At 44.5% G+C, this 13,076-nt stretch overlaps 1 protein-coding gene across 1 annotated transcript in view; it reads left to right on the forward strand.

Annotated features, from left to right (window-relative positions):
- The window catches only part of KIF3B (kinesin family member 3B), a 33,991-nt gene extending 26,355 nt beyond the window's left edge, over positions 1-7,636 (forward strand). The window contains exon 9 of the mRNA XM_077460500.1: positions 2,075-7,636. Within this exon, the coding sequence (XP_077316626.1) occupies positions 2,075-2,162 (88 nt within the window). The 3' untranslated portion in view covers positions 2,163-7,636. The remainder of the gene's footprint in view (positions 1-2,074) is intronic.
- The last annotated feature ends 5,440 nt before the right edge of the window (positions 7,637-13,076 follow it).

Consider the following 13,076-nt stretch of genomic DNA (forward strand, 5'->3'; position numbering starts at 1 on the left):
GTGTGTATATATAACACATACAGTGCATCTGGAAAGTATTCACAGCGCTTCACTTTTTCCACTTTTATGTTACAGCCTTATTCCAAAATGGATTAAGTTTATTATTTTCCTCAAAATTCTACAGACAATCCCCCATAATGACAACATGAAAGAAGTTTGTTTAAAATCTTTGCAAATTTATTAAGAATAAAAAACAAAATAAATCCCACGTACATAAGTATCACAGGCTTTGCTCAATACTTTGTTGAAGCTCCTTTGGCACCAATTACAGCCTCAAGTCTTTTTGAGTATGATGCTACAAGCTTGGCACACCTATTGCTGGGCAGTTTCTCCCACTCTTCTTTGCAGGACCTCTCAAGCTTCATCAGGAGAGTCTGTATACGTTCATTATCAGATCTCTCCAGAGATGTCTAATCTGGTTCAAGTCTGGGCTCTGGTTGGGACACTCAAGGACATTCACAGAGTTGTCCCGTAGCCACTCCTTTGTTGGCTGTGTGCTTAGAATCATTGTCCTTTTGTAAGATGACCCTTCATCCCAGTCTGAGGTCCAGTGCCATCTGGAGAGGTTTTTATCAAGGATGTCTCTGTACATTGCTGCATTCATCTTTTCCCCTCGATCCTGACTAGTCTCCCAATTCCTTGTGTTGAAAAACATCCCCACAGCATGATGCTGCCACCCCCATGCTTCCCTGTAGGGGATGGTATTGGCCAGTTGATGAGCAGTGTCTGGTTTCCTCCAGACATGATGCTTGCCATTCAGGCTAAAGAGTTCAATATTTGTCTGGCCACTCTACCATACAGGCCTGATTGGTGGAGTGCTGCGGAGATGGTTGTCCTTCTGGAAGGTTCTCATTTCTTCATAGAGAAACGCTGGAGCTCTGTCAGATTGACCATCGGGTTGGTTCTTGGTCACCTCCATGACTAAGGCCCTTCTCCCCGATCACTCAGTTTGGTCGGGTGGCCCACTCTAGGAAAAGTCCTGGTGGTTCCAAACTTCTTCCATTTACAGATGATGGAGGCCACTGTGCTCATTGGGACCTTTGATGCTGCAGAAATGTTTCTGTACCCTTGTCCATATCTGTTCCTCCATACAATCCTGTCTCGGGGGTCTACAGACCATTCCTTGGACTTCATGGCTTGGTTTGTGCTCTGACATGCACTGATAACTGTGGGATCTTATATAGACAGGTGTGTGCCTTTCCACATCATGTCCAATAAACAGAATTTACCACAGGTGGACTCCAATCAAGTTGTAGAAACATCTCAAGCATGATCAGTGGAAACAGGAGGAACCTGACCTCAATTTTAAGTGTCATGATAAAGGCTGTGAATACCACATCAAAATTTTTATTTTTAATAAATATGCAAAGATTTCAAACAAACTTGTTGTCATTATGGGGTATTGTCTGTAGAATTTTGAGGATAATAATGAATTTAATCCATTTTGGCATAAGGCTGTAACACAAAATGTGGAAAAAACGAAGCTCTGTAAATACTTTCTGGATGCACTGTGTATACATGTGATTCTGTACTTCCAGGTAGAGGGGTGCGCCGCTTCTGCTGTGATTAGTCACAGCAGAAGCCAATCAGCGGGTGCCTGCCAATGGATGTTCGCCGTCACCCGCTGATTTATGAGGAGAGAGGCTGGACGGAGCTCTCCCTATTATTATTATTATACAGGATTTACATAGCGCTGCACAAACTGCTGGTGCTAATGTAAACAATGCAGATTTCCGTCCTGTCAGCAGGGATGTGCTGGATTATGTTTCCCTGCAAAGCACATCCCTTAGTGAAAGCACCACTCTATGTACACAAAAACACTGGCTAGGCACACAGTTGACCCTTTGATCGCTCTAGATGTTTAACCTCTTCCCATCCAGTGTCATTAGTACAGTAACAGTGTATTTTTTAGCACTTGGTATTGCTATTTGATCACCTCCTGCATTTTTTATTTTTTGCGCTCAGCCCACAGGGCTTCATCTACAAATAAAATATCAGTTTTGAGTGGACCGGCTCTGGTCATTTATGAACAATATCCTGACCTTCTACATATTGTTTTCTTTGGTATTTCCAGGCCTAAGACTGGACGACGGACCGGCCCTTCCCCCAGCCCCTCTGGATCCTCGCACTTCCCCCAGACAAGGGGCCTGGTTCCAAAGTAAACCGAAGCCCAGGACCAGGTCCGTGGACTCCTGACATGAAGTATTAGGACGGACAGAGTAGATGGATGAACTTTACATACGTAACATAAAGAAGACCTAACTCGGCACTGGAGGAGGAGACTGAGGCCTCCACTAACCAAACTCTAGAAATAAATTTCTCAATGCTGGAATCACTTGCGCTTTCTCAGGCCAACAGTAGAATTTTTTTGGTGGGTCAGAATAACAATCGTAAGTGACGGTAATACGCCTAGTACCTAACGTTAGTAGATGTGGTAGCACGTTCTCAAGGCACAAGATCAGGCTTTCTCCGGCCTAAAACTGTGTGAATAGTGTGCAGGACGTCCGCTTAAAGTGCACACAAGGGAGTCGGCCATGTTGTGTTCCAAACTAATATTCAGTAACCTCAACTATAAAGAATGCCGAGTCCTACGCCTCTGATGTCACTAAGTCTTAGCCTGCTGATAGGCCGTACGTCAGCTCCGCACATAACGTGGCCACCTCCATCTTGTGTAGTACAGCCTGTACACTTTAAAACTTTATCGACAAACGGAAGAAGAGTTTACCGCTAGATACAACTCGGGAGTGTCGTATGTACACGCCTGATGTGTTTACATACAGACTCTACTCTCTGCACTGATCTCTGTACCCTAACTTGTGTTTATCGGTATTTATATCATTTTTTTATGACTTAGATGTATATTTAGTCTTCTTTTATAATGTAAATTTAGTGTGTTTTGTTTTATTGGAAGGCTGCTTCATGCCGTCTGATGGTGACTTTTATCCCGGCGTCATTACCCGCTAACACATCATGCTGAGCTGCTACTGGCTGTGGACGGTTCCAAACTCAGCGCGATACGGTCATCAGTCCTGTTGACCGGATTCTATCAGGCCAGACCTTTTTGGAGTTTGCAGGAGTTGTCAGTCATTAGGTGTCGGTTTTTTTTTTTATGTTTTGGATAGGGCATGGTTAAAATAAATGTCAGGTTTATTTTTGAGGAGACATCCCTAAAACCCAAGTCCAACTTAAATAAAAAAGTAAATAAACTCTCACCGCAGTACTCCCCTCTTCTATGCCGCAGCCCCAATGGTCCAGTGCCGCTTTTGGTTGAATGACAACCAGCGCTGCTTTGGGTTGAATGGGGAGGCATTCCTAAATCCCAAATCCAGCTTAAAGAGGAGCTCCAGCTCCCCCCCCCAACCACCAGCAACAAAAATTTAAAGTCAGCTGCTACAAATACTGTAATACAACAAACGGGGTGTACCACTCCAGGTGAGAGATGGAATCCTAATGGAACTCGTGGGTGCCCTCCGCAATCGATGTACAACAAAAGGGAATAGGCTGCACACCACGATTGTGATGTAAAATCCTTTATTGGGACATCCAAGAGTGAAACCACAAAAACAGAGTGCCCGGTAGATGCACAATGTTATAAGTGCTTAATCAATGATTAAGCACATAGAGTGAAACGCGTCTACTGGGCACTCTGCTCTTGTGATGTCACTCTTGGATGTCCCAGAAAAGGATTTTGGATCACAATTGTGGTGTGCAGCCTATTCCTTTTTCTTGTACAAATACTGTAGCTGCTGACTTTTAATATTAGGACACTTACACGTCCCGAGTGCTGCCGCCACCATTCCTTATAAGGGAACTGGGCAGTAAAGCCTTGCGGCTTCACAGCTGGGTTCCCTACTTTGCAAAAGCGCAATGTGCTTTGTAAATGGCCCCGTGGCGAGGGAAGGAGGAGCGGGCCAAACTTCCAGGGGCACTTTACCACTGCAAGGGCTCAAGGAAGTAGGGACCCCCCCCCCCCCCCCAGAAAGGTGCCAAATGTGGCAGCAAAGGAGGAGATTAAGCAAACAAGCGGAGTGTCCCCCTTTTGTCTTTAAGTTAAAAAAAAATAACTCTTCTATTCTATTCTATGACACCCAGTGCTGCTTTGGGTTGAATGGGTAGACGTCCCTAAAACCCAAGTCCAGCTTAAATAAAAATAAACCTCCTGGCTGCAGTAATCCCCTCTTCTATGCCGCAACCCCCAGCTCCATGGTTAAGTGCTGCTTTGGGTTGAATGACACTATGCAGCAGGGTGCCCCCTGGAGCTACATTGTCACACTAAAAGAAGAATCATGGAAGGGATAGCGTTAACGTCATCATGTGGCAGCGTTCCATGCAGCATTTAGGGCCGCCAACACCAAAGGAAGAAGAGAGTCAATTTTTCATATGACCAGGCAGAAGACCAATGGAAAAAGATAAGTAATCTGGTTCTCTGCAGTATTCAGGACAGACTAGGATTTCACAAGTCAACTGACAGGAGATACAAAAAAATAGACAGTTATCACCAAAACAGGTGTTCCAGTTGGTACTGTGAACCACTGGAAGGACAGCTGGCACTCGGGTAAATGGCAATATCCTTTTTTTTTAGAAATGACCTGAAACAGCTGTAAAAAATCCAATGTTTTTTTTCTGCTGTCAAAGCTTAGTCATGGGGCTGAGGATTGAAGAAAGATAACATCACCACTACACCTGTTTGCATTGGTTCCAGTTGGTAGGATTCCTATTCCTGTTCTGGTGACAACCGTGAAATGTTGGATTTTCCATCATTAATAATATTCACCCTGTTAAATTTTGGGGGGGTCTCCCCATCTGGCACAGCAATAAAAACACGACAGGGGTTTTGACTCTTCCACAGCCCATTGTTGGTGTCATTGGGAGGAATTGAGCCCCATCATTGGGGTGTCATTGGGAGGAATGGAGCCCCATCATTGGGGTGTCATTGGGAGGAATGGAGCCCCATCATTGGGGTGTCATTGGGAGGAATGGAGCCCCATCATTGGGGTGTCATTGGGAGGAATGGAGCCCCAACATTGGGGTGTCATTGGGAGGAATTGAGCCCCATCATTGGGGGGTCATTGGGAGGAATAGTGCCCAATCATTGGTGCCATTGGGAGGAGTAGTGCCCCATTGTTGGTGTTATGGGGAGGAATAGTGCCCCATTGTTGGTGTTATCGGGAGGAATAGTGCCCCATCATGGTGTAGTTGTGAGGAATTGTTTCCCATTGTTGGTCGCATTGGGAGGAACTGTGCCCCATCATTGGTGTCATTGGTCCCCATTGTTGGTGTCATTGGGAAGAATTGTACACCTTTGTTGGTGTCAGGTGGGGGGAAATGTACTACATTGTTTGTGTCAGTGGATGAAATGTTGCCCCAAGGACCATATCTGGCCCCCAGACTGCAGTTTGGAGACCACTGCTCTAAACTATCAAATTGGATTGCATCTGTCAATAAACTGGCAGAAGCCGAACTCCCCATTGACATCCTGCTGGAATATGGTTTCCGCTGGCAGGAGACCCCTTGCCTTCTGTCCTTAGAAAAAATGAATGGGTTGTTTCCAGGTTTAGGGCTTGCATATAACAGGGTATATCAAGGGGGTATCATGGGTATTCAGCATAGTAGTTTAAAGAGACTCTGAAACTTTGCACACTCAGGGTCCCTTTAAAAAGGAACTGCACTCTACCTTGCTAAAACAAATATTTAGCCAGGTAACAATTGTCCTTGTCTGATATTTAAAGAATGCCCTCTTACTAGTCCATGAGGTTCAGCGTTGTCTGCTTGCTCTTGAAGTCCTCCATGCTCCCCGCTCCTAGTGCACCACCATCTTGAAATTCCCGTCCACACATGCAAAGACGCACTTCAGGTCTGCCGTGTATTTGGGACCTGGCAGACTTACTGCGTGTCTGCGCATGATCAGTATACCACAGATCTGACAGATCACTTGATACGTTATCATCGAGTGAAACACTGCGTTTTGGCATGAGTGATGTGACACCCCAGAAGGCAGCGAGGGGCTGATCTTTACACCATGGAAGTAACGTCCACCACCAAATACATAACATGACCCCTAACGCCACTTCCCGGCAGCCCTTTAGATGGGCGGTAATGCGTCCTCTGTATAATGTGACCACTGTGGTTGGCTTTCACAGTGGTCGCATGATCGGCGATTTTTGATGGGGAGGTGGGCGTGGGGTGGGAAAGTGGGTGTTAAAATGCTACTAAACCCACAACAGTAAAATCGGTCTGTATATGCAGTAAATCGAGTTTGTTCCACTCTATTAACCTAAGGGGTTAATCCTCCATAATGAGTAAAAAGGCTGTTTGATCATGTCTTCTCTGATCCTCCCCTTCTTCCACTCTTCCCAATCCATTTCCTTGTAGAACAGAGCCTTGGAAGCACTCTGCACATGCTCAGTTCGGTGTGTATTGCTGGAGAGTGTGTTTTTTTTTTTTTTTTTTCCATTGGGAGAGTGCATGTGATCAGCACATGGCCAATCAGCACCGTCCAGACAGAGGGTCAGGGGTCCTGCAACCTGATAAGACAGTCAGAGGCGAATGAAAACTTCTTCTACAAGCTTTAACCAGTGCTCGGCCTTCTACCCTTAGAATCACTTTAAAGTGTAAGTAAACCCACAACAGTAAAATCAGTCTGTATATACAGTAAAACATGCTTGTTATACTCACTGTGGAACCTTAAGGGGTTAATCCTCTGCATTGTGTAAAAGGGCTGTTTGATCCTGTCTTCTCTGATCCTCCCCTTCTTTCACAGAGCCTTGAGGGCACTCTGCACATGCTCAGTTTGTGTATTTCTAGAGAGTTTTCTTTTTGTGGGGGGGAGGGTGTACATGTGATCAGCAGAGGGCCAATCAGAACTGTTCAAACAGAGGGTAGGGATCATGCAGCCTCATAGGACAGTCAGAGGAGAATGAAAACTACTACAAGCTTTAACCAGACGCTGATAGAAGTCACAAGACTGTTATATACTGCTGATGAGAAAAGGTATTTAGCAGTTTATATTTGTAAAATAATTGCATTTCCATGTTCTGTGTACTGTGGGAGACCCGATATGGTGAATGCAGGCTCCTGGGTTTCGTAACACTTTAATGCCAGGGAAGCAGCGTGGCTTTTGTATCATGTGACCACTGTGATTGGCTCTCATAGCTCCCAATCAGAACCCTTCACCGAGAGCTGTCGGTGACAGCTCAGTCATTGTGCTGGGAACACACAACCTCATTCCGCCATACATGTCATGTGGTAAAGCGCTGCACAAACGTTTGGCGCAATATAAATTCTGCATAATGATCTTAATGTGGCGGCTGGATGTTAAAGACCACCTTTCTTGCTGCTACACATAAGCAGGGGGTGCAGATGAGAGAGAGTCTATTTTATGGGAAGAGGTCCACTTTAAAGCTCCACCCTCCTTGTCCCACTTACACTTGCCTTCGCTGCACTTTCCTGCTGCCAGATACCCAGTACTTCCGGGTATATGGGATCACATGACCTTCTCCCAGCATGCAATTTTCTTCCGACACTTCACTACAGTTATGAGCAGAGGAAAGGTGGAAATCAATATTTGCATTAGAAAAAGGTAATGAACTAATAATGTAAACTTTTTATAGATTTTGTTTTTAAATAAATTTGCACCTTGAATGTTCTTTTATCGAAAACCGAGAGATCTGCATATAACGAACATCCTTACCTTCACATTAAAGTCTGCTTGGATCCCGTAAGTCGCAGACATTTTATCTAAATGATCCCGTTTTCTTTTTATTTTTTTAGTGAGTTGGTTGTTTGCAGTTGTCTTTACCCATACAGGCACAGATCCTTCTCCGATCTTTCTCATGTTGTCTGCTCAGTAGAAGTGTCCTAGAGGAGATAGAAGGTTGGTTGCCTTCATGTGAAATGGCAGATAGAAGATTGCCATGTGGTTGTTCCTATTTGGCTTATTGTGAATGTTTTTTGCGTTGAGTAGAAACCCCATGCTATCGCCTCAGAGGAACAATGGTGATCAGCTGGAAATTTCCATTTCCTATAATCACTTCTTCAACCAAGACCAGAGAGCTGGGGAGTGTCTGAAGAGCTCGCTTCTCCAGGTTTTGGATAGAGCAGGGAAGGGTTGGAGCCGCTGTTGGTTTTTGTTTTGCAACTAGTGTCCTGAGTGAGGTGATTTTCCAGGAAGTGATGGGAAATCTCTCCAAAAATGAGGAAGGTTTATATCAGGGGTCTCCAAACAAGGGACCAGTTTACTGTCCTTCAGACTTTAGCTGGCCTGGACTGAACCCAGTAGGAGTAGATAATGCATCAGGCTTGGTGGTCAGTGGGGAAAAAACAAATTACACAGCACCCCTGTGTTTAGGAGGAGGAGGAATATTGCCCCATCATTGGTGTCAGTGAGAGGAATAGTGCCCCGATCATTGGTGTCAGTGGGAGGAATAGTGCCCCAATCATTGGTGCCAGTGGGAGGAATAGTGCCCCAATCATTGGTGTCAGTGGGAGGAATGGTGCCCCATCATTGGTGTCATTGGGAGGAATGGTGCCCCTTCATTGGTGTCAGTGGGAGGAATAGTGCCCCCATTATTGGTGTCAGTGGGAGGAATAGTGCCCCATCATTGGTATGAATTGAAAGAATAGTGCTCTATTGCTGGTAATAATGAGATGAATTGTGCCCCGTCATTGGTGTCAATGGGGAGGAATAGCGCCCCATCATTGGTGTCAATGGGAGGAATAGCGCCCTGTCATTGGTGTCAATGGGAGGAATAGTGCCCCGTCATTGGTGTCAATGGGAGGAATAGCGCCCCGTCATTGGTGTCAATGGGAGGAATAGCGCCCCGTCATTGGTGTCAATGGAAGGAATAGCGCCCCGTCATTGGTGTCAATGAGAGGAATAGCGCCCCGTCATTGGTGTCAATGGGAGGAATAGTGCACTGTCATTAGTGTCAGTGGGAGAAGTAGTGCCTCATCATTGGTGTCAGTGGGAGCAATAGTGCCCCGTCAGTGGGAGGAATAGTGCCCCATCATTGATGTCAGTTGGAGGAATAGTGCCCCCCTCATTTAGTGTCAGTAGGAGTAGTGTCCCATCATTGGTATTAGTGGAAGGAATAGTGCCCCATCAATAGTGTCTGAGAAAGAATTTATGCCCCATGATTGATGTCAGTGGGAGGAATAGTGCCCCATGATTGGTGTCAGTGGGAGCAATACTATCCCTTGATTGGTGTCAGTGGGAGGAGTGTCCAGTAATCCACAGTTTGGAGACCACTGGTTTAGAACATCCAACAGTGCTTTATTGCTGTGTGTGCTTCCTTGGTCATGGTGAAAACTGCTCACCCCAATTCGGCGACGGATGTCACAAAGACAGGAAGTAAGAGAAAAATCTCCCCAATCCAAAAAAAATTAATGGGCTAAAGTAAGACTTTAAAGCCTACAAACATGATTGTTCTCTGGTTCCACCATAACAGGTAAGATTGGACAACCGTTGTCTCATGTCTTGAGGCCCTTTAAGACATAAAGCCCCACACTGGCACCATGCAGATGGCTGGCAGCCAATGACGGTAATCTGGGTTCCTCAGACAGATGGTTAGGTGGATTCTGGAACTGTGCTGCGTAGTAAACCATTGCACCCTTCATGTTGTCGGCCATTTTGCTGCTTTGTACTGTGAATGCACATTATTGTTGAATGTCTCCATTATCACACGGCACTTGCTTGCTCCTCGATCCACTCTTCGTCCACGCCCCACCCCGCATGGTTTGCTCTTGCGTACTTTGAAGCCTGGAGGTGCGACGTTACAGGGAGGTGGCCCTCCTCCTCGGCCTTACACGAAGAAGCCATATACGCTGTGAATTTTCTACGCCGCTACGCTGCAGTGGGCTGGCTACTTCCCATCCAGGAATAAGAAGCAGAAGGGAGATGTATTTATTTGTACTTTTGTCTATTGGTGAATGTAAATCTAAATAAAATCTCTTTACTGCAAGCCCTGCGTTGTCTTTATTTCAGGACGCGGTGACCTATGATTTGGGTTTTTCAGGGGATCGCCCCCCCAAAATAAAGGGCAAATGTTAAAGTCCAGCTTCTGCTAATAACTACAATTAACCAAAAATCATTACTAAAACCGCTGGCAAAAACCGTGCAATCATCTAATGAAACAAAAATGATGCCGCGCTAAAGGTATTGTGATAAAAAAAAAACGCATCAATAAAGCATAGAAAAGTTTTTGCGACAATAAATATAAGTCCATTTTTAATTGTGCCAAGATCAAGACAACAGTCCCGATCAGAAAATGTGTAAGGTATCGGAGAGCTTTTATGGTCACCACATGGGGCATCACCAGTAGTTGGGTGGACCCTTACCAGAATCTATGGACTCTATTACGGAGTCAGATTGGCCTGCAAACAGTATCTTAGTGTTCAATGCCAAGACCCAGGTGATTACATCAGATCTTCACAATATCTCCGATTTGCCAGTGGTATATTAGATATACAGTGCCTTGAAAAAGTATTCATACCCCTTGAAATTTTCCAAATTTTTGTCATGTTGCAACCAAAAACGTAAATGTATTTTATTGGGATTTTATGTGATAGACCAACACAAAGTGGCACCTAATTGTGAAGGAAAATGATAAATGGTTTTCATTTTTTTTTTTTTGTGGAACCAATTGCTTTCAAAAGTCACCTAGTTGGTAAATGGAGTCCATCTGTGTGTAATTTAATCTCAGTATAAATACAGCTTTTCTGTGAAGCCCTCAGAGCCTTAGTGAACAAACAGCATCATGAAGGCCAAGGAACACACCAGACAGGTCAGGGAAAAAGTTGTGGAGTGTAAAGCAGGGTTAGATCATAAAAAATCTCCCAAGCTTTGAACATCTCACGGAGCTCTTTTCAATCCATCATCCGAAAATGGAAAGAGTATGGCACAACTGCAAACCTACCAAGACATGGCCGTCCACCTAAACTGACCGGCCGGGCAAGGAGAGCATTCATCAGAGAAGCAGCCAAGAGGTCCATGGTAACTCTGGAGGAGCTGCAGAGATCCACAGCTCAGGTAGGAGAATCTGTCCACAGGACAAATATTAGTTGTGCTCTCCACAAATCTGACCTTTATGGAAGATTGGTAAGAAGAAAGACATTGGTGGAAAAAAAGCCATAAGAAGTCCTGTTTGCAGTTTGCGAGAAGCCATGTGGGGGACACAGCAAACATGTGGAAGGTGCTCTGGTCAGATGAGACCAAAATTGAACTTTTTTTGGCCTAAAACAAAACACTATGTGTGGTGGAGAACTAACACTGCACATCACCCCCACAGTGAAACATGGTGGTGGCAGCATCATTTGGTGGGGATGCTTTTCTTCAGCAGGGACAGGGAAGCTGGTCAGATTTGATGGGAAGATGGATGGAGCCAAATACAGAGCAATCTTAGAAGAAAACCTGTTAGAGTCTGCAAAAGATTTGAGACTGGGGCGGAGGTTCATCTTCCAGCAGAACAAGGACCCGAAACATCCAGCCAGAGCTACAATGGAATGATTTATATCAAAGCTGTTCAGACGCTCTCCATCCAATCTGACAGAGCTTGAGATATTTTGCAAAGAAGAATGGGCAAAAATTTCACTCTAGATGTGCAAAGCTGGTAGAGACATCCCCAAAAAGACTTGCAGCTGTAATTGCAGTGAAAGGTGGTTCTACAAAGTATTGACTCAGGGGGGCCGAATACAAATGCACACACGGTTTAGTGCTAGGAAAGTGAATAGTCATTCACAGAACAGCTGTATTTATACTGAGATTCAATTACACACAGGGGGACTCTATTTAATAATTAGGTGACATCTGAAGGCAGTTGGTTCCACTAGATTTTAGTTGAGGGTATCAGAGTAAAGGGGGCTGAATACAAATGCACACCACACTTTTCACATAAATCGTTTTCAAAATGTTTTACAAATATATATCATTTTCCTTCCACTTCACAATTATGTGCCACTTTGTGTTGGTCTATCAAATAAAATCCCATTAAAATACATTTATGTTTTTGGTTGTAACGTGAAAAAAAATTGGAAAATTTCAAGGGGTATGAATACTTTTTAAAGACACTGTATATGGCAACGATGATGTTGCAAGATTCCTAAAGGACCCATAAAATAAAACTAGATATGCCAATATAGTGTGAATCCATAAAACACATTTAATTAAAGTAAAATGCAAGGCTACTCGCATTACTTTGTCTCGCTTACTTTGTAAGTCATAAAACAGTGCTGTGTGTACAAAACATTCCCAGGCAATGTAGAAAGCGATACCAGGTAACACAAAGATTCCATACAAGTGTAGCGACATTACGTGTGTTGTCTCCGTCCAATGCGTTTCATCATAACTGCCGTCATCAAGGGTAGGGTTGCCATTTCATCCCCCTAAACCCGATCCCATATGAATTGCACAGATTCTGAGGCTAATTTAATGCAGATAAGGCACTAAGTGAGTTTAAATACCACCTTAATCACAGAACCTGTGTAGTTAGTATGTGTTCAGGTTTAAAGGCGGCAACCCTAATGGGGGGGGGGGGGGGGCATTACTGCACCGCAAGTCACCACACCAAATATATACCCTTACAGCAGGGGAAGTGACACCCTAATTTGCGATCAAGGAATTCTCAATTTGTCCCCAAAGATGGCCGGCATGAGTCCTAAGCCTCGTTCTGTGTCAAAAATGGCTGAACGGCCGGAAAATAACCCAGCATTATTTTCATTTCAAAATGGCCGAACGGGATGTAACCAAGCCTCAGTTTGGTTTACAAAATTCCCCCGATCGGCATCCAGTGTTGGATGCAAATCCCAGCCCACTGACCGGGGGGACACTTCTCCACACACAAAGGAGTCGCCTGCTGAAAAAAAAATCATAATATAAAAACCTCAATTAAAACAGACTTTTTTTTAATTGAGCTGCAAGATAGTGAATGTGGTTTATAAAACTGGAGAGTACAGAATCTGGTGCAGCTCTGCATAGAAACCCTTCGGCTTCCACAATTTATTATCAAAGCTTAACTGAACAAGCTGAAGTTAGAAGCTGATTGATTTCGATGTAGAGCTACACCATATTTTTCACTCTCCAG

The sequence above is a fragment of the Lithobates pipiens genome, unplaced genomic scaffold (genome assembly GCF_037356315.1).
Source record: "Lithobates pipiens isolate NorthernLeopardFrog02 unplaced genomic scaffold, aLitPip1_a1.2 Scaffold_28, whole genome shotgun sequence".
In the NCBI taxonomy this organism is placed as follows: Eukaryota; Metazoa; Chordata; class Amphibia; order Anura; family Ranidae; genus Lithobates; species Lithobates pipiens.